At 33.5% G+C, this 23,924-nt stretch overlaps 1 protein-coding gene across 1 annotated transcript in view; it reads left to right on the plus strand.

The window, feature by feature from the left end:
• The first annotated feature begins 579 nt into the window (after positions 1-579).
• Positions 580-23,924, plus strand: part of LOC144451779 (uncharacterized) — a 118,707-nt gene continuing 95,362 nt past the window's right edge. The window contains exon 1 of the mRNA XM_078142682.1: positions 580-863. Within this exon, the coding sequence (XP_077998808.1) occupies positions 678-863 (186 nt within the window). The 5' untranslated portion in view covers positions 580-677. The remainder of the gene's footprint in view (positions 864-23,924) is intronic.

The following is a 23,924-nucleotide window of genomic DNA, read 5'->3' on the forward strand; positions in this document are numbered from 1 at the left end:
TCCATTCTATATGATGTTAAGAGTAAAATGGATGACAAGAATTATTTATGGGACAACAGACATTGGTTACTGTGGTTGAAAGAATGGTGTTTTTCATCAATATCGCCATCTAATATAAACAGCGTGCCTGTTACCATGGGAAACGCTTCGACTGTATCGTGTCACCTGACTCAGGTCAAAGGTTAACACCCTGCGCGCTTTGCATTTTTACACTTAAAGTAACCTCACTGTGATTGGCTGATTTGGAGCATATCTGTCAGGTCCAGCCAATACTGAGCATTGTTACAATTCACGTGTTTTGAATTCTCCTAGGCTTCATTCAAAACAACGGCCAAACAGTACAGGTAGTTAAATATTCTACATATTTCATTGCTTCTGGTTCTTGTCATATTGTTTCTCCTTTGCCAAAACGTAGCGGCTAGCGAAATATGTGATGGTGTATGTCGAGATAGTTAGCTGTCGTCAGGTAGTCCATGTTTTGATATTGATACCGCTCGACTCACGTTACCGACAAGTTCAACTTAACTTGCGCTGTGAATTCTAAATTTTGTGTAATTCTGCTGTTTAAAAACACAAGCACGTCGCTATATTTTTGCCTTTCTAAATTTATTTCAGTGTTTTTATTTCTGTCAATATTATATCGTACACCTACTTCCTCGTTCATTTTCAATTTCAAGATGGCGATGAACGAACAAATCTTCACCCAGGATCAAGACTCGGACCGGCTGGACGAAGTCGAGAACACCGTCCAATCAGATGTCTTTGTGGTCGATTTTAACAATACAAAGAAAACGAAGAACCACAAAAATGGCAAGACGGCAAATTTACAGGAAGCTTTTTTAAAATTCAAGAGAGAGAGACAGGTAAGTTACATGTTCACCGAGTTAGTTATTAATGACTGTTATTATATTATCATTCATTCGGCGTATATAATTTGTTTGTCTTTCAGTTTCCAACAAACACAACTGACAGTGCTGTAGAAATAATTCTTTCCGCGATTGTGTACGTATGTAAAAAAGGATTGTGTAAAATTCTAAGTGTCGTTAATTTACAACACCGTTCGCTATACTATTTATATCTAAACAAATGCGTATCAACATCATACTTCAGTTGCAGCGGACGAAACACAATAGCGTAAAGTAGCCAGTAGATCACCGCCATATATGATAAAAGACGCAAGATTTGTTAAAACCCCCCAACTGACCTTGGTCAGACGAAGTTCATAACCCTAGCATGTGTAAACTGTCTACTAATAACCATGTACATTGTAATGTCCTCACTTATAGTGGTCATTGTTATATACAGTATTGTTTTCACACCTTCAAATAGGTGTGAAAGTTTGTAAACTCGACTAGACTACTGTTACCCATAGACCCTCCACCTCGATGGAGGGTCTATGTGTTACCATGACTACCTAAACGCTAGAATTAAATTTAAAAAAATTAATTTTATTCCAGACTTCATATTGCATTTAAAACATGCTTAGATATTGAATTTAATACTTAATTATACTTATAGTAAGGCTTTCATTTCCATTAAGAAAAAAGGGTGGCTGTGTTAAAGGGACCAACTTATATCTTCCCAGGAGCCTGAAATGAATTTAATCTTATGAAATCAGAAAATGTAGATGTACCATCTTAATTCACATCTACTTGCCAACTTATATTGTATCTACCCACGCACCATATCTCTCACCTGCCCAGATGTCAGTGATCTCTATACACATGTCATAAAGTCTTATGCCAGACTGTTTTACTGAGTGCTAGTTGTCTTATGCGCATATTATATTTTTGATGGAAAAGATAGTTAATGGTACTCGACCAAATTAAAGTGTTTTTTTTTCTGTGTATTCAGAGTATAATGTGAGTACATTCTGCAAAATCAGGCAGTATTTGTTTCATCATGATCACATGCCAACTTACAAAAAGCAGAATTTTCAAAATGGCTTGGGCAACATCTGCAAAGGTTATAATAAAAAATGCATATATCTATATTAATAATAATCATAGACAGACATGCTTATTACAATGTGCATCATATTGAAATTTGGAAAATAATTATAAAAAAATTACCCTGAGAATATTTTGTAAGGGAGATGGGGTTAAGATTTAGCCAACTCTGTAGAATGAAATAATCAAGATAATGTTGCATTTTATATCTGGATATAGGCCAAAAAAAAAAATATTTATCTGGTTCTGGTCAGCGCGCGCGTGCCTTGAATACCCTCGCGTCGATCCTTTTTTTTCCGATAATTTTTGCTTTCCCATTCCTTATTTATTCCTGATATCAGGAGAACAAGCAGCTGAAATCTACCCTACATGCCAAGACTGCATAAATACAAAGCCTAAACTGCTTCGAAGAAAAAGTTTTTCAAGAGATAAATATGATAGAACAGAGTATGTAAAGTTTTAAAAAAATGTGTATTTACTAATTTGCAAAAAAAAAAATAGGAAAAAAAAAAAAAAATTTGCGTCCACTTTAGAAAGTTTACCCTGACCAGAACCAGATATGTTTTTTTTTTTTTTTGGCCTTATATGGGAGACTTAAAACTGACTCAGAGTCGACTGTGGCTGGCTAGAAAACTGGCTACTTGACTCGACAAAGTGGCTCGATCGACATTTTAAGCCAGATAGTCAAGTCTCTATGGGCTATGCTATGTAACAGTATACAGAGGATAAAATTGTAAATATTGCATTGTGTATTCCTGTCATATATATTGCTTCCACCTACGCATTTTGTAGGGACAATGGAAGATAATAGCATTATGATTTATAGGGTTAATATAATAACAGTTTTGTAGTCAAAGTTTCATATGGTTTCACAAATGGCATCTTTTCATTCCATTGTGGTTGCAATTTTATTTAAAAGGGAATACATTTATTATTAGTTTGTTGATTCATTTCTCAACTTAAATTGCTTCTTCGGTGGGTCCCTTAATTTGGATCTCAAGGTCTTGGATTACTGCTATATGTATCTTATCAATGAAGCCATTGAGATTCACTTTGATTATTCTTTTGTGTAGGATCAGCTTTGCCAAATAACTGTCTTTTTACACCCAAATTACAATTCTGCCATCGGCCAATATTATTACATGTGAAAATTGCAGTGTGCTCTCTAAGGCAATTTCACACGCCACTGACGCACACAATTTCTAGTGACGTACCAAAATTTGGTGTTCCCCTAATATCTCTTACTGTTTAGTGACTTACAAGAAATCCTATTTTTTCTCATTTCTCAACAAAATTTGGCTATCATTGGTACATTGTATATAATTGAGTCATACCATAGCAAGCAAAGATTAAAAAGTAGTGTTAGAATGCACCCTTAGGACAAATTTCCCAGAAAATCAAAGTTCTTGAACTTGAAGAACTCAAAGTTGAACTTAAAGTCTCTCCAAACTACACCATATGAAAGCTTGTTCCTGTTCTTTTTGAAATTAAAGAGAAATTTTAAGGGTTCACCATCTTGTTTTTGAGAAATTTGACTTATTTTCCCATTGAGTGAACACAGCAGTCGGCAGCCATATTGGACTCTAATTCTAATTTTTATAGCATTTTGACCTCTATGTAAAAAATGTATATGGTGACCCCTCTTTTTCACCTTTGACATGAACTGGGAATAAGTTTGTGTTTTTTTTAACAAAGTAACAGAAAAATTTAAAAATGTAAACATTTTATTTTTAAAAGTGCATTCTACGTTGAATGGCACTGATTCCTGGCATCTCTTAATATATTTTTTTTTTCAATTTTTTATTAGAAGAGTTGCTTGCAAGATGCTGAAAATGAAAATGAAAATGATGTTTGTGTAAATTGTAATTCTTTTTAACTTTAGAACATCAAATTGAATTTAACATATCTGTCACACTTTGTAATTATCAAATTATTTAATTTATTTTTAACTAAAAATTTCTTATGTAATGAAAAAATGAAAGAAATGCATTAAACTTTTTATCCCACAAAGTGCAAATAATTTGTTGTTAATTTCTGTGTATAAATGTTACTTTTTTTCAGCAAAATCATAAAATTTATGTATTTAATTACCACCCTTAGCTAGTGCCAGCTCCTTTGGTTCAGTGTTAGTACAGGAGGAAACCGGAGAAACTTGCGTTGTACAGTAGAGTCAAACTGAATGACACTCTTTTTACTTACAGCGTGGTAAATTTAATCAAACCCTGAATGGTTTTGAAAATAGTTGTCATTCATAAGTAATTAAAAATTCGAACTAGTTTTCTTCGTAATCTGAGCTACATAAACCCATCCTAAGTATACATAAATCATAATGACTAAAAAGTATTTACATTAAAAGTATTTTCTACAAAATCAAAAATTTTTGTCATTTGATATCTATTTACTTTTGATATAATGCGGTGCTTTCCCTTTTATGTCGGATACTTTACAGCTTCTATATTAAGCTTTGTTTTTTTTCTGTAAGTCACATCTGTTGTATAAATTCATACTGTTTCATCCTGTTTCGACGTGTCACTTAGGCCTAACAAAAATAATTGTTTGGTTCTGGTTTTCCGACCCACACCTAGCTTTTCACTGCCGACCCTAAACTTTTGTTTTACGTATTCGAGAAAACAAATAATAAAATTGCAAAAATTGTGAAGTCTTACGAGTAGTGGATGCAGAAAAACTGACATCAACTTAAAAAGACAAAGTAAACTGTTTTTCCAATGTGTAATGGATGTACATCTGATAGGAAGAAATTAACAACACAGAGACAATTTGGAAAAACAATGGAAAACCTGAACTTGACACTCACACACAAAATAAATAAATAAATAAAAAATCTACTTACACCCACCTATTCTAAAATTGAGCGTAACCGGAACGACACAATTTTTTTTTAAGTAGGCCTAAATATTATCTACAGAATCAAAATTTTTTGTCATTTGATATCTAAAAGTCTATTTATTTTTGATATTATTATGTGCTTTCCTTTTCATGTCACTCTCAGATACTTTACAGCTTTTGTATTGAATGTTTTTTTTTTCTGTAAGCCACATCTGTTGTGTAAATTCATACTGTTTCGACGTGTCACTTACGAGGCCCACGCTTGGCGTCAGCTGAAAAGCAATGACTGTGATTTATATGAAAGCACACACAACCTTTGGTGGACTTCAATTAAAAAGCACTTATGGTGGATGATATTGAAGCAGTGGATGACTTAATCAGCTTTTGCTGTAATAATGTTACCATACCTTTAACTTGATTGATTGATTGTGTAGGGCTTCCATTAACAACTGTTATGCAGTGATTTTTTATTTATTTTTTGTTTCCACCTGGACAATTGCTCATTGACAAATGTTTTTGTTAAGGGTGATATTGTAAACCTGGTAATTTTCGCTAAAGACTTATTTTTGCTAATTTCGCAAGAAAACAAAAACACAAAAATAAATAGTGACTAAAATGCCTACTTGTACATGAAAACAACGTACCAGTCTGGTAAGTAGTAAAAATACATAGTGACTAAAATGCCTTCTTATACATGAAAACAATGTGCTAGTCTGGTAATTAGTAAAAATTAGTCTTTGGGAATTAGCTGTAGACTGTAAAATTGCAAAATTTTCTAGTAGTGAAAATATCTAGGTTAAACTTTACAGTTAGTAACTGTAAAACATTGAGGTTGTAAGACCTAAGTGAGTTCACCTGTTATTTTTCCAGGTTTCCATAGCAATATTTTTGTTAAAGGTAATAGTATTAGCAGATATAATCTACTTGAGTTGGCCAGCTATTTTACCCTCAGACCACTTAGTGGTTAGTGGTCTGAGTTTTATCAGAGTTACCTACAGTGTTTTTGTTAAATGTAAAATCTCCTTTGGTTTTCCACTCATTTTACCAGGGTTCCCTATCGATGTTTTGTAAGGATAGTAAGTAGGTAAAATCTACCTGAGTTCCCCAGTCATTTTACTAGGATTCCTTACCAGTGTTTTTGTTAAGGGTGGTAAGTAGATAAAATCTACCTGAGTTCCCCAGTCATTTTACCAGGATTCCCCACCACTGTTTTTGTTAAGGGCTGTATTAAAGTAGGTAAAATCTACCTGAGTTCCCCAGTCATTTTACTAGGGTTGGTTACCAGTGTTTTTGTTAAGGGTGTAATTAGATTTACTTGTGTTTCCAGTCCTTTTTAATGGGGTGGGGGTGGGTTGGGGTGGGGTGGTTTCATACTGGTTTTTGCCGTAATCAGATAAAATTTACCTGAGTTCCCCATCTAGCTATCTTATCAGGTTACCCTATCTGTGTTTTTGATAAGGATGGTAAATTTTATACAAAATGGAGGTGAAATCTACATTTGTACCTGGGTTCATCAGGTATTTTATTTTAAATGTGCATAGCCTTGTCATAGTCGGTCCCAAAACTGAATGGATTTCTGTACCTAGAAAGTGTGGTTGTGGTTATGTGTATTTGTCTAAAAGAAAATTCCTGGGAGAAATTCCCAGCACAAAAATTGAAAGAAAAAAAGACTAGAATTTAGAAGTTCTGGAAATGTGCTCTAGAAGAGTAAAGTTAGAAGTTAGGTCACATCTACTGTCACTTGAGAAAAATCACTATCAGAAAGATAACTACATTACTAAGTGTATTACTACATTGTACATCAATATTCAATTGATAATTTATACCAACATGTTGCAATTTTAGTTTTACTTTGTGTCTGCATTAGTTTGCCGATAGTTCAGTGATTTGCCATCTTTGTATTCCCTCAAGAGTTACCTGACCTTCTAAAAAACTTAAACTAACTCTCAATATCAGACTATTCCTGGCAGCAACATGAAAGTTTAATGTTCATCATTCAGTTTATAGACCATACATAATAAATAACAATATTTTTGCGAGTAGATGAAAAGACAGAAGACAGGTTTAGGTTTTCAACTTTCAAACTTTCCATCTCTAATCATCACTAGAGGGCAGGCTTTATCATCACCCCTTCCAGACAAAAACTTTTTTAAAAAGGTTTAACTTGTTCCCTTGGGTCCCTCTTAAAAGTCTTTCAAAACAAATGTAAAGATAATACAAGGTGCATTACCTCCTAGGTATTTTTATGAAGATTACTTATTTCCATGACATTTTGTACAGGTTGTTTGATCATACCTCCCTGACAAAAAATTTAAAGAATATTTTTCTCCAGGCTCACAGGAATATTATTACTGTACATGTAACTACTGTAGGTAAGAATACTGCATGAACAACCAGAGTTACTTTTTGGCATATGCTATGATGTTTTTTAACATAAGGTTGGACACACTTCAACTCCAGCATAATAATAACAAAAACACAACACACACAGCAGGAACCTTCATTACCAATTCACATTGAAAAGTGATAAAGTACCGTACACGTACATGTACTTAAATTGCTATTCTTTTACAGTGCAATAGTACAGTGCAATAGAAACAGTTTCTGCTCAAGTTAAAGTGGCCATATGGATGAGAATTGGGTATTTATTTTGGATTTTTAATTTATAAAACAATTTTATCATGGCTTCCTACTTGAAAAATCAATTTGAAACAACATTGACCAGGTCTGTATTTGTAAACCAATACATTGCAAAAAGCTAAAAAAAAATGTGTAAAAAAGGTTTGTTATTGTATGTACAAAGACAGATCCTGAGATTGATGCCATGGATAGCACTAGACTAAAGAGAAATCTGGAGATTTGATGCCACGGATAGCACTAGACTAAAGAGAAATCTTGAGATTTGATGCCACGGATAGCACTAGACTAGCAAAAGGAAGAGACTTGTAAAAACCATCAATTGCGTACTACCTTCCTCTGAGAGGAAAAAAGTCATTAAAATTGTATTAGATTTTAGATTGATCATGAGTAAATCTCGTCTGTACTGATGTAATGCGTACAAACCCTTGAGGCACATACAACATGCATGTACATGTATGTAGTGTTTGTTCTATGTATGGATATAGTTAATGTCACTGAATGTGTGGCAACCTTTGAAATTTTCACCCATTTCTTGTTTTGATGAAAGAAATCCTTTGTAAGTTGTTTTTATGCAACAATTTATCAACAATTATCACAAAGCAGTAACATTTAACTACAAACTGATTATTGAACATTCATTCACAACTATTTATGGCAAAAGATTAGCAACAAGCTGTCAATATTTAGCTATAAATTAACAATATTTAGCAACAAGCTGTCAATATTTAGCTATATATTTAGCAACAAGCTGTCAATATTTAGCTATATATTTAGCAACAAGCTGTCAATATTTAGCAACAAGCTCTCAATATTTAGCAACAAGCTGTCAATATTTAGCTATATATTTAGCAACAAGCTGTCAATATTTAGCTATATATTTAGCAACAAGCTGTCAATATTTAGCAACAAGCTCTCAATATTTAGCAATAAGCTGTCAATATTTAGCTATATATTTAGCAACAAGCTGTCAATATCTAGCAACAAGCTGTCAATGTTTACCAACAAGCTGTCAATATTTAGCAATAAGCTCTCAATATTTAGCAATAAGCTGTCAATATTTTGCAACAAGCTGTCAATGTTTTGCAACAAACTGTCAATATTTTGCAACAAATTGGCAACATTTAACAACAACGAAGTGATATTATTTAGCAACATTGTCACCAACTAGCAACTAAAAGCACCAAGAGAGAAGACATATTGTTTTCCAAACTTGCTGGTATTTTAGACATTTGTTCCTGCAAATTTTCCTAAAAGAAAAATTGAATAATTAGTTTGCAGTTGCATTTCTGAACTTTAGTATCAAAATTACGACATTTAATAGACAAAACGACGAAAAAACTGAACAAGCAAGTTAAATGTAGCCTGCACTTTTCGCGTTTAAGCCAGTTGTTTGGTTCCGGTTACCTGACCCCCACCTACTTTTTCACTGCTGACCCTAAATGTTTTTGTTTTTTTTACATATTCGAGAAAAAAATAATAAAATCACAAAAATTTTGAAGTCTCAAAAAAAATAGTGGATGCAGAAACTGACATCAACTTAAAAAGACAATATAAAACTATTCTTCCAATCTGTAATGGCTGTACATCTGATAGGAAGAAATGAATAACACAGAGACCATTTGGAAAACAATGGAAAACCTGAACTAGACACTCACACATGAAAAAAAATATATAATAAAATAAAATAAAAATTCTACCTACCCCACCTATTCTAAGTAAAATTGAGCGTAATCGGAACCACACGATTTTTTTTATTGGGCCTTATGTACAGACATCAGATACAGAATGCGTGGGTTGCCTTCAATCGTGATGTGAAGAGGACACCTCTATCTTTATAGTCAAACTATGATTTGAACATGTACACAGTAAAAGGGATATTTAGGTAATCCCTTGAAAGCTGTATAGTGAGGGATAATGGATGCACTTCTTTCAAACAGTTACTCTCGTTTGACCCTTCGCTGAAAGCCGTTTTCTTCACTGTTTGAATGTACAATTTATATACTTTGTCGACCAGTGTTCCCTCAAGGCATTACTTGCACTCTTATAATATCGAGTGATTTTTACCAGCTTTTCTGTAAAATTGTGTGCTATTAAGAGCAACTTTTTTGAGAAAATAGATACTTTTTTTGAAAATGAGCAATTGTGAGAAATAGTTATTAATAATCAGAGTTGCTGCTGGACCGTGTTTTTGCATCATTAGACAAATTTTCTGTACCTTGCTCACATTTTTTTACAATAAAAATGATAATACATATACACTTTGACAATTTGAAAGTGGCCATAAGAATGAGGATTGGGTATTTATTTTGGATTTTTAATTTGTAAAACAATTTTATCATGCCTTCCTACTTGAAAAATCAATGTGAAACAACATTGACTAAGTCTGTGTTTGTAACTCAATACATCGCAAAAAGCTAAAAAAATTGTGTGAAAGTTTGTTATTGTACATACAATAACAAAGATTTTGCACATTTATCTGTGTTTTGCAATTTATTGAGTTATAAATAAGGACTTAGTAAATATTGTTTCACATTGATTTTTCAAGTAGGACGCCATGATAAAATTGTTTTATAAATTCTCAGGGTGAAAATCAAGAAAAAAAATCTGGCGGTACATTACAATTTTTTAAAATATAGGTAAAAATAATAAGAATTAAACCAATTTAGCATCCAATTATTCTCAAAAGATGTCTTGAATTGATTAAAGGAATTTGTCAGTTAGCTTTATTCTGGTACAATGTATGTGAACCTCTTGCAAGTGTATAGCGCCCTCTATACTTGTTTAGAAGAAATGACAGGTGACTTGTAATAATATCAACTTCAAGTTCAAGTACACGCAGTATTATCAAACAGATTTCTGTTTTTTAACTTTTATGTCTGTTGGTCGTTTTAGTGTTTTCTTTGACTCCTCTCAAGTTTTCATGTCTGTTGGTTTGTCTTGCTTTTGCACAGTTAAGGACCTTGGTCACACATGTATTTCACAAATGAATGTACAATAATGTACACATTGCTGTTACAGCAATGTAACTACCCCCTCCTCATGTTGCTGTTACAGCAGTGTAACTACCCCCTCCTCCCCCCTTCCCCTCCTCCTACATAGCCAGAGCTAACCTGTTAACCCTGTCTGTACAACATTGGCAGACACATTTCTGAAATTAAGGCAATTAAAAATGCCCTTGAAAATGAAAAGTATTCATGTACGTGTGCGTTAATACATATATCCCATTAGTATTAAACATTAATTACAAATTCCTATTTGAAGATAATTAATTTCATTTCACTTCCTTTTGAAAAGACTCAGTCAAGCATATAATTTGATAATTAAATATTTTCCGCTATCAAGTGTTTATAATTGCGAATACAAAATTGGACTAATCTGAAAATTATATTTCATAGCATGTAAAATAAACTGATGTGCATGTGTGATTAGGAATGAATTTATAAGAAATGTTCAACTGAAGTGTTGCTTATAATATTCACTGTCATACATGTATGTGTGCCTTTCTTTTGTGCAAAATGATAACATGTGAATAATGTATATAATGCAATTCAATTTATTGCATTAGGTCTTCTGACCAATGAGCACACCTTTTAATAACAATAGACACAACGGAGCAACTGTACATATATTTAAGTGCTGATACTGACAATTCCTTACAAAAAGGTGCAAATGACAAATAAATGAATGAATAAATAAATAAAATCAATCAATTAATTAATACAATAAATCAGTAAATAGTCAGTCATTGTCAAATCTAATAGGGAACTTGCAATCCAGACTGAGCATGCTCAGACGCAAAGGACTATGGGATTTTCTGTGATTATCGTAATACCTAATCAGGAACTACCAATAAAATAAATCTCCCATAATGATCAGGGTGACTATGAATTGATTATTTGTGGTTAAAAGCAATGTGACATTGTGTACAATACTATTTGATTAGTATTTATTACCACATTTCCCATGATGCAACATTCAACATGGCAGGTTTGCAAGTTCCCTATTTGAACGCTTTGTAAATAAACATATATAAAAAGATTGCTTGTTTGTCTCACTTTTTGCATGAAGTATGTAATTCATGAAAGTTATAAAAATTCGGAAACTTCCAGAAATGTTCAGGCATTAACTCTGTTCTTAGTATATATATATATCTCCGTGTCTGATAATGAAAAATAAATGTATGTCTCATGTCTAGAAAGCAAGAAACATAATATTCCCTTGTTGGAAAATGCAAAATATTGAATATTATTTTGAATATATTTGAAGCATTTTACTTTCATTTGAATCATGGCATGACGTAATGTGGATGCAATAACTTATACTTTAAACCTGAATATTTTTGCTGAAGACTTATTTTCACTTATTTCATTGGATTGGAAAAAAACCTCTCTGAAATAAGTAGTGACTAAAGTGCCTCTTGTCAAAGTTATTTTGCGATAGTATGAGTGTATTGACGTAAGTTTAAGTTTATGACATGCGTTGCTGCATTTGACTGATACTGATGATATGCGACAAACAAGTATGTACTAGTACAGTAGTATAGTTTCTATACACTGTAATACAGTATTGTTACCATTTACACCTCCACTCACAATATATATAGTCTAGTTTCTATACAGTATCGTTACAATTTACACCTCCACTCACAGTATACTCAAAGTCATTACTCTAGAAGTCCTGTAGTCTAGTTCCTATACAGCATCGTTACAATTTACACCTCCACTCACAGTATACTCAAAGTCGTTACTCTTGAAGTCCTGTAGTCTAGTTCCTATACAGTATCGTTACAATTTACACCTCCACTCACAGTATAGTCAAAGTCATTACTCTAGAAGTCCTGTAGTCTAGTCCCTGTACGGAATCATTACAATTTACACCTCCACTCACAGTATACTCAAAGTCGTTACTCTTGAAGTCCTGTAGTCTAGTTCCTATACAGTATCGTTACAATTTACACCTCCACTCACAGTATAGTCAAAGTCATTACTCTAGAATTCCTGAGATGCATGAGATGCAATTTACAGCCACCCACACAGTCATTAACATCATGTCTTTGTTAATTAATCACAAAATTCTAATCAATAACAGTCTCTCATAAAGTTAGTTTTTTTTGAGGCGGTTATGTAATATCCAAATATGGTATATTTGTCAGCTCAGGATGCTTTACTTATACACTGTTTACGTCACTATAGCAGTTGGGGTTCACTGATTGGATGAACAGCATTTTGTGCTGATTGAGTGACTTTGACCAGACGTGGTTTAGTTAGAATTCACATTGGCATCCAGACTAACAGGTATAACGTGTGTTAGAATTACAAAAACAGTATAAAAACATGTCAAAGAGCATTCTACAATAGTACAAGACTATTGTACATTTCAGTTAATGACACATTGACTGGCATTTTTCATTTTTACATATGCCTATAAGTCTAATGATATGTGACAGACAAGTAAGTATTACAGGTATAATGTGCATCAGTATTACAGTATAAAAACATGTCAAAGAGTATTCTACGATAGTACGAGTGTATTACATGTTTCAGTTTACGACAGGTGTTTTTACATGATGTATATATAATTGTAACGATACGTGATAGACAAGTCAGTATAACAAATTAAATCCATTGCAAGGTGTGTCAAAGAGTTTTCCGCATTAAGTACGATTGTACTATACATGTACATTTCAGTTTATGATATGCGTTTGATGTCCTGTGATTCTGACGATGTGTGACAGACAAGTCCGTGTTACCAACATGACATAGTATGCGTAAAAGAGCACGCCGTAATGTAACATTTTTAACAATAAAAATCACGACAAGGTGGGGGTGAGATTTGACAGCCGAGATAAAAAAAATGAAAATTTAAGATTGAATACGCTGTACCATTTAGCGTCACAATATGCTGAAAGCTTAGTTGACATATTCAAATGATTTAGCTTGTGTGACTATAATAACATTGATGATTTGTGCCCTAATCAAATTACATGGTATTCATACAGTGAAAATTGAATTTCCAACAGACTTGATGGCAACGTAGGGGCCGCAGCAACGCCTAGATTGTGTCAGTCGCTAAAGCTGAGTGACAGATACATCTATGCATATAGATTGGGTTCCCTGACCTTTCTCGACTTAGTGTTATGACAAGGTAGCCAAACGATTGTGACAAGGTTGCTAAGCAACAGCTTGCCGCCAGCCACACAGGAGTTTTAATACAAATGAAACGTTTCATTATTTGTTCATTACTGTTCTGAATGGCTACATTTACAACGATAGCAGCATTTGACACAAATTGCAATGCCAACAAGAGGCAGACAGCTTTGGTAATGATGCAAAAATAGCCTTTTAAATCGCCGGCTAGTAATGAAATTCATGGTATTAAATTTTATCCCTCCCATGGCTGTATATATCAAGAAATATAGATTAGATTTTATTTGCTGCATTATTTTTTTTCATAGATCCTGGGCAAAGTAGCAAAAAAAATTAAAAAAAAGAAAGAAGACTTTTGTCATGTGAAATTCATATGTCATTTATTTTCTGTTGAATTTCAGTTTGTATTTTTTGATTTTTTTCCTTCAATTTTGTTTTAATCACTACTAGTCAGGCGCATGTACATGTAACACAAAAAACATATTGCTACAGGTAATTCATCAATACCTCTTTTACATTTATTTTCTATAGGTTTGCATGTTTTCAATCATAGTTTACGTGTTTACGAATATTTTTATGTTGCCATAGATACAAGCACCAAAAGACTGATGAACGAGTTTTAAAATAATTTTATATTTAGAAAAAGGATACATGTACTCTTGGTGAATTTGATCGCGTTACACTTCAAGCATTCTATTGAGCAGACACAAAGCCCATGCTACAGACTGTTGCCATGGAAACATATAAACAAAGCAAGTGTAATATAGTCGCAGGCTTTTAAGGGCTTTAGTTCTGCATGATCACAGGGGAAGGAAGAGGCTGTCGCCATAGCAACATATAAACATCACTTGTTGTTTGTGACATGGAGTGGTTTTTAGGGACGACTGAGGTAATTACGAACAGGATACAAGTGGTTTTACTAAATAGTAACGGTTTATAGAATCACCTCAAACAATGAACAAATGTCAATGGATAGAAAAAAATGTGCCCTTTCAAGTCAGGATGTCATGGGCGTATATATAATTTGGTGTAAATTGAATTCAATTTATAGGTATGTGTGTTTTTTACGCTTTTGATGATTTATCGAGTCAGTCTCACTGCACTACAAATAAATGTCAAGACTCAAGAAAAAAAAAATTATATTTGAAATTATGTTGTCACATTTGTACATGTTACATAAATGGGAGTAAATTCGGTCGAATTTGTGTATTTGCGAGTATTTTACGTGTTATTGATGGTGTATGAAATCACGTCTAAGAATAGATAAAAGTCAAATGGAGTGAAAAGAATGTTATAGGGGTATATTATAATTTGGTGTAAATTCAATCCAGTTTATGTCTATGTGCGTACATTGTATTTGGTGACTGCGTGATTTTGATGGTTTGAAAATGTTTTTTACCATACTCATCGAGCCAAATTATTGTCTTGGAACAGAAAATATGGATTATATACCCTGGTCGTACTATGTCATGACAACCCGTGTCTATGTCACTGGTTCTGCAGTGCTTAAAATATGAGTCAAAACGTTCCAAATTGCAATTATTGTTGTGGTTTTTTTATATATATAAATTATTCTCAAGGAGGTATAATTGTAATATTCCACAACATTTTACTTCATTCAGCTCGAAAATACTCATGACCTAAGGGTTGGTTTGTTCAGTTTACTACAATCGCAACGTCCAGTTTTAATGTACATGTAAGCGACATGAGAACACGGTAACGTCATCACATTTCTATCAATGCTCGAATAGTATAAATTATCGCAGATTGTGGTAAGAATGGAATTCTGTGCTAGAGAAATCCATTTCACTATTCGGTGGGGTTGATCGTAACAATTGTATAGTACAAGACTGTGTGATAGTATGCACTAAAAGCATTCTCTACAGGTGATTTCTCAGTTTTATGTTACACTGGTAATTGAGCCTTAGGTTTACAAGCTAAACTATTGTCATGTACATGTTGATACAACAGTGATAAGCTATTGAATGGACGTTGGTTTAATTATAGTCTCAGTAGGGAGGTGTCAGCAGAGTTTCATTGACAAAATGCCATGAACTTGCAGTGTACTGTTTTGGGACTTCCATTTATGTTACTTCTAATGTTTACACTATCTTGATCACAGGGTGATTAGAATCACACAACAGAGGAACCACTATCACCCACTTGTGTAATCTACCACATTGGAGAACAGTAGATTTAGTTTGTGTCTATTTTAGTGAACCAAAGCTGGATTACCAGTGTCATACAATGATGACAAGAAGTCATTTTTATGAATCTTTTTTGTATTAATTTTCATGCTTTAACAAGATACATTTGTTACGCGCATAGACAGTCAGAGATTTTACTAACGAGGTGTTAGAACCCTGATAACTAACAGAGACTCTGAGAGAGGTCAATCTTGTCACATTAGATTACATTATTTGCTGTCAGTGACTTTACCATAAAGGTTACAGAAAAGGGAGGGATGGGGGTGGCGTGGTATTCTACTTTCTTGTATTAAAAAATTGACCATAATTTTAAGTAAAACCATATTTTTGACAGCAGGTTCAATATGCATGGGTTGTGAGTTCCCACTTTATATAAGATTAAATGATCAATTAACTCGAAAATGCATTATTTTCAGATGCAAAGTCCCCAAATGTTAGAATCATAATATAAATTGTTGGCGAGTAAAACAGAGCTGAGTTTACATCTGTGTTGGCTTTAAAAACGAGTACTTTCCTCGTCAAATCTGAGATCTGCCCTTAGGCTAATAGATCTCTATACTAATGGCACCAGAATTTACTTCCTAATGCATTTTTTTATTCCCTTCTTTTCAAATTCCATTTAGGTGTTTTCTTTTTAATGTATATATAAATTTGATTTTAATATTCAAAGAAAATACGTGGGAACAGAAATAAAAGGAGAAAAGGATGAGAAATTGGTAAAGTGTTCTGTAAATATTTGAATGCTGAGTGGGAGTTCCTAAGGTCTAATGATAAAGGGTTTCAGTTTGATAAGGTTGTTTATTGGGCAAAACAATAATTTCCAAGTCTCTGAGCGAGTAGTAGTAACTGGAGAGGAGGTAAAATCTATCAAAAAATGATATGTGGAAGTCTTATTCCTCTGCCTACCCAGGTGTTATTTGTTTGTTAACAGAAAACTATTGAGTTGTGAAAACAGGATTCACTTTATATCATAGCTTGAAATGAAAAGAACTGCACTTGATTGGCCAACCGTCCAAGAGCGACACAACCAGAACTTCACTAAAGTGGTCAAAAATAAAAATGTGTTACTTATACATGTACATTTTTTTGTAAGTTCAGAAAAGTATGTTCGGTACTCAGTGTGTCCTCTAATGATAGCCAAATTTTGTTGTTGTGAGTCAAAATAAAAAAACTGGGATTTCTTGTGAGTCACCCCATAGTAAGAGATAGGGGAACACCAAAATTTGGTGTGTTACTAGAAATTGTGTGAATCAGTTACTGGTCAAATCAGCTTAGAGGACACACTGATGGTACTTAATTAGTAATGATACCGTTCAACTACACTTCTAACACAAGAACTAAATTCCTCTTTTCGAAAGCCCACTGCCCATGTACATTTGTACGTGTCCCGATCCTTCAGATCCTTCAGATCCTTCAGGGCATCCATCATCATAAATACAACTGCAGTCCATCAGTGAAATGATTCACTGTAATATCTCACTCTTCTTGGTGTTTTATATGGTTTTTGGTTTCTTGTATTTCATTTTCATGTATATGTAAGGAATTTGTTGTATTTTATTGCACATGCACGGAAAAGAATTTATGGATGCATTGCCGTCAATAAAAAAAATGGCGGGAAAAAATTAACAAACAAATTAGAATGAACAGCACAATTTCATGAAAATTTCAAGATTGTCTTCAAACCCAAAAAGTTGACAAAAGTGTTTTTATTTGTTCATTTTCAAACGAACTATCACCTCTTTGTAATTTTTTACCGTGAGAAACTAGATAAAAAAAGTCACACTGTCCTTATGTAAGCTGCTTTGAATCCAAAACTGCTCTGTAAGAAATTACAACACAAGTACATTTATACTCATGCACAGATGCAGTGAGCAGAATACTAAACATAGCAAGTGTGTTTGTTAAATCACTAAAGATACTGTTGATGTGTTGACCCTGTACCACAAAATACTGTCACTTTGTCAGATTGACATGTAACATAATAAGTAACTTGTATTGTAGGAGAAGTGAGAGCATGAACTTTGACTTTTAGCGAGAAAAGAGAAACAGCTTTCACACAGTAGTTTATATTAAACTTAAAGTGGTGTGTTTGTCAGTGTGCCCTCTAAGCCAATTTGACGCACCACTGATGCACACAATTTCTAGTGAAGCACCAAAATTTGGTGTTCCCCTATCTCTTACTATGGGGTGACTGACAAGAAATCCCAGTTTTTCTCATTTTGACTCCCAACAACAAAATTTGGCTTTCATTAGAGGGCACACTGGTGTTTGTCTATAGAGGGCGCTGTCCATTCTGGTTGTCATCCTCCATGCGGGAGCTCTTTCAACAAGTTCTATAAGTATTGCCACTCATGAATATTGAATCCGTTGTCTCACCTAAAGATATTTAATTTATTTCTTTGTGTGGTTAATTTGGTAATACTTTTTTTTTTTTAAATAATTACTGTAATGTTAATTCCGTACCTGTTTTATTGGAACACATTTTAAAATTAATATAAAACAAAATGTTAAAAAAAGTGATTTTGAAACAAATAGAGAATATTAGTATCAAGTAGTTAAAAATGACTACAGCTGATCAAAAATTATATTCCAATATTTTTCTTAAATCAAAAATCATAAGCTAACATATTTTCATAGTAAGCTAACATATTTTCATATAATAAGCTAACATATTTTCATAGTAAGCTAACATATTTTCATAGTAAGCTAACATATTTTTATATAATAAGCTAACATATTTTCATAGTAAGCTAACATATTTTCATATAATAAGCTAACATATTTTCTTAGTAAGCTAACATATTTTCATAGGAACCAACAGCTAATGCCTTCAAAAAGAATTTGAAGACAAATCTATTCTCCAGAATATTCTAACTGTACAGCGCCTCTGAACGCTATACATCGTAGTGGTAACTGGCACTTTTTAAATCCACTTATTGATTGATTGATTGATTGATTGATTGATTGATCGATAGTAAGGTACATCCATAGTTTGAAGTGTCTAGTAGTTCTATTTCAAATAAAAACACCCCAAATCTAACAAAACTGACCTCAAAAATTTGTCAGATACAAATACATGTAACATATCAGATACAAACACTGTAGTTTTTAAAACATCCCCACTCTATCACAAGTATTTAAACTGGCAGTACTTTTGATTTAGAAAAACAGATTCTTGCAATCGTAAGTGCCTCGATGTATATTCTAATTTTTGAAATATCTCCACTTCACTTGTTGCTACTGGGGGCCATCTTCTGATTTTTCAATATAACACTTCTCACCGATACAAGTGCCGTAATCACTGTCGTTATTTTAGAACATATTCACCTACAGATTATAAGTGTATTTACCTTGAGCAAGAGTCGATTTAAAATGGTTCCAATTGCATCTGCCTTTGGTGATTTTCGGATTTCAAAATACATCTCACTCGCAGGCCATGCTTTTTTTTTCTACTTCTGCATGAGATCTATATGTACTGTCAATTACGACAACCGTTTTATTTTGTTGTTATACATCATAACATCTTCAACACAATTCAAGATAAATGATAATTTTCACACAGAAGGCACCTATGGTGTTGCCATCTTGTGATGGTAAATCATACTTTAACCCTTTCATGACTAGAGACAAGTTTTAAATAATATGGGGACCCAATTTATATGAATATTTTCATAATTGCAATAATATTACTTTATTAGGAAGTAATATTTCTTTAATTCCAGTCTAAAATGAAGTTGATATATGCCAAAAACTTACATAAAACTAGAATTGTGTCCAAACAATTTCGGCGGGAATGTTTTCAGTATTGAAGGGGTTAATACCATGAGTGACATTATAAGTGTTTCTGATTTGCATGTAGAGGGTGCCGATTTTAAAACATTATTTTCACGAATCAAATTTAGGTTAGCGTGCTCATGAGAAACACAAAAATAAAAAGAACCGGCCTTACGTATGTCAGTTTATTTGTAATTTGACATGTTCCATGGACATATCATTGCTGTATAAATCTCTCTCATTCACGCTTCAGAAACAAGTCTTACCACACATTAACGAGATTTAAATTTTCTTATTTCTTTTTAATACCAGCCTGCACTAGTTTCACGTATTTCAATAATTGTCCTCAAAACTCTCACACTAATTAATGTTTGCCAATTTGTATGTTGTAAGGGTTGTACCTCATTAAGATTTATTACTTCGCCGATTTTATACTGGTTTTTTTTTTTTAATCAGATATTAGTGATGAGATCGGAGGCAGAAGCTGAGGGATATTGTTCAAGTCTGTTTCTTCAACACCTGATACAATGAGAGCCTGGCTTTACATGTAGCTTCATGCTTTTAGTATGGGTGTAGTTTCACTATAATAAGCTCTGCTTGTATCTCGGTTTATTCTCTAAACTCCTAAAGGTCAGACGTTCAGATCAACAGAAATACATCATATTAGTTATGTAAATTTCCTTGCAGAAAAAGAACGTGTATTGTCAGTTTCTTGAATACGCTGTAAGCTTTCACTTCTCTACATTTGTAATTGGATTACCGGGGCTAATAGAAAAGCTGAGATTTCATGATTGCTGCCCACCTTAATCTTCCATTTCACTGCCGGCCATTGAGCCGACGGCACTTCCAGGGAAAAAATGAGCAAATAATGGAAAAATATGGGAGCTGTCACATGCAGTCTTTTAGAGACACAGAAACCTTATAATACATGCATTTACTGCTGATACAATCTTGAGAGCTAGGAAACTAAGTTATTACTACGCTGCTCTCAGCATTATGCACCATAAGGGATAGTTTTTCTTAGAAATTGTAATACTTTAAATCTATTAAAATATTCACCACTGGTAAAATTTCCACCTCAGTCCTTTGTGAAAAATAGAGACAGATTTGTTATCTTGTTACCATGGAAATTGACATTCTCTGATTTTCCTGTATATTTTAATATGTATAAAGCCATTTTCTTAGAACAAGTCAAGGTGTGCTGGGGCAATGATAGGAATGCCTGCAGTGCTATATCAGGTGAGATAAAAAAAAGAAGAAGATAATTAGTTGTTGCCATGGAAACTGACAATTTCTGATTTTCTTGACCAGATACATATATTTAGAATATTTACCTTGTTAATTTTCTGAATACAGATGAAAGCTCTAAAAAAATATATGAAAGTTCCTTGAAGCCAAAATAAAAAAATTTGTGTGTGTCTGATAACCTGACCGACCTTAGTTTAACTTAAGCTGCCAACGCTAAACAGTTTTAAACATTTCAAACAAAATGATAAGAAATTCTTTGTCTTCTTGACCTTCATGTACGTCTGTTTCCTTTTCCCAGTGATGTCTGTACATATTTCATCAAAATAAGAGGTATTCTGACCAACATTTTGTTGTTTTTGGGTCGAAAAAATATTTCTCAAAATATAAATAATTCAATTATAAACTTAAATCAAATAAATTCCTGACCTCCATGGACCGGTATCTATTCTTTTTTTCTGAGGCCATGTTATCGAAAACTCTATTTTTTTAATTTTTTTTTTGCCAGATGTACATTTAGCTTTCACAGGGTAGCTAAATTCATCTTGTTTCTTTCATATAAATTGCCAGATGATCATTACTATAATGTAATGTAAAGGTCAAGATGATTGACTTTTTCTAGTAACCTATTTATAGCAAAGGAAATGATTTTTATCCATCTACCTTCTCCTTAACCGCATGTTTCTTTTTACATCTTTAAGAAGAAAGAGAGAAAAAAAATCAAATATTGACCTGTAAATCTCATTTGATGGATATGCCTAGTTTGATCATCAAGATGTGTACTTTGTGAGAAAAGTAGTTAGTGTTGTAAGATAACAAAGCTGCATTTGATTGGCTGTTGAGGTCACATAGCTGCATTTGATTGGCTGTGGTGGTCACATGGTATGATTACTTGTTAATCACATGACATTATTTAACCAATCAGAACACAGCCAGTTTTTGGTTAAAATGTATTGATCATATGACAATAATCAACCAATAGGAAGCTTTCTTGTTTATCATCAGTATCTTCAGTGCTGTGAAGTAGCTGTTTAAGTAGTTGTCAAGGAGAAGTAAACTCTTGACTTTCCTTCTTTTTGAACGTCACTACAGTAGAAATTTACCAGATTTATAATGATAAAACTGATATTTAAAGAATAGTTTTAATAATATGCGTAATTTTTGTAGGGATAACTCTGTCTTTTCAGAGAGAGAGAGAGAGAGAGAGAGAGAGAGAGAGAGAGAGAGAGAGAGAGAGAGAGAGAGAGAGAGAGAGAGAGAGAGATAGAGAGAGAGAGAGAGAGAGAGGGGGGGGGGAGGGAGGGAGGGAGAAAGGGAGAAAGGGAGGGAGGGAGGGAGAGAGAGAGAGAGAGAGAGAGAGAGAGAGAGAGAGAGAGAGAGAGAGAGAGAGAGAGAGGGGGAGAGAGAGAGAGAGAGAGAGAGAGAGAGAGAGAGAGAAATTAGACAGAAAACTAACAGACAGTCAGTCAGTCAGTCAGACAGACAGAGGGGGAGGGGTGATCCTGGAAATTTTGCATAGATTTCTGTCCCAGGTACATGTGTATCATAATGTTGGTGGAAACGCCACACAAATATCTCAGGAACTGGAGACGATTTTACCTTGCTTACCGCCAAAGACAGGGTCAGAAACCCTGGTAAAATACCTTGGGTATTCAGGTTCAATTTACCTACTTACCATCCTTTAATATTAAGACTGACACATTAACTCACTCTGTTTCCAAAGAATGGAGAATCCAAATTATTCCTGATTTAATCCGTGCCATTACTTCTCAAAAAAAAAAAGTGTAGGAGTGATTATGCATCTAAGAAATCATCAAATTGGGCAAAAGATTGGCACATCTCCCTAGGGGAGATTGAACACATCACGCGGATGAAGAGAATGGTTCTTATGATCGCCGTGGTGATCTAAAGTGAAAGTGGTGATCACTCAGGTGTGAGACAAGAGAAAAAAAAAGATGATTTGAAAGCAGTTGGTTAATGAACAGTGGAGTGACCCTGTAAAAAACGTTTGGAAATGATATGTTCAGAATTAGGGGCGGTGTACGTAATTGTCGTCAATGGAAAACGCTGACGTCATGGCTATCTTATCTAGCTCATTACACATTTAAATAAGGTCGTAGAGGAGACTTTGGGTTGTACGTTCCGGATGTGGTGGAGGATTTTATTTTTAATCTATGGTCATTATTCAGGGTATTGGATGTAAATTGGTGTGCAGTCTTGGTCACAAATAGATAACGTTAGTAGTGTTAATATTGCTATTATACATGTATACAGCTTTCTGCTTCTACATTCTAATCTATACATTACAAGATTATCTATAATACCATGACATTGCCATGTACTGTTAAAGCTACACTAGCTGTAACTAGGCTATTACAGTTAAAATGATGTCGGCCTGGTGTTTATCAAAAAACATTGGATATGATTTTCAAAAAAAAAATCCTGTCATCTTTCAAATAGTGTGTCATGTCATGCCATGTTATGTTATGTTATGTTATGTTATGTTATGTTATGTTGTGTTGTGTTGTGTTGTATTGTGTGAGGTTATGTTATGTTATGTTATGTTATGTTGTTATGTTATGTTATGCTGTTATGTTATGTTATGTTATGCTATGCTATGCTATGTTATGCTATGCTATACTATGTTATGTTATGTTATGTTATACTATGCTATGCTATGTTATGCTATGTTATGCTATGTTATGTTATGCTATGTTATGTTATGTTATGTTATGCTATGTTATGCTCTACTATGCTATATGCTATGTTATGCTATGCTATGCTATACTATGTTATGTTATGTTATGTTATGTTATGTTATGTTATGTTATGTTATTGTTTATTAAGGTGTCATATATCGCCTTATCAAATTATGCAGTACTTAAAAATTCATAAAAAAGAGCCGCATCCAGCCCTCTGGCTTATAGGACACAAAAAATATCAAATTAATACATAAATAAATAAATATCACATAAGTCTCAGTTGTAAAATAAAGTTTTTTGTATGGTTGAAGTTGTCATGTAAAAAGTTTGCACTAGATGTTTCAAATATTACCAGCAGATGTGTATGAAACTATAACATTCTCAGTGACCTTAAAGTGCATTAACTGCAACAAT

The sequence above is a fragment of the Glandiceps talaboti genome, chromosome 21, assembly GCF_964340395.1.
Source record: "Glandiceps talaboti chromosome 21, keGlaTala1.1, whole genome shotgun sequence".
Lineage (NCBI taxonomy): Eukaryota > Metazoa > Hemichordata > Enteropneusta > Spengelidae > Glandiceps > Glandiceps talaboti.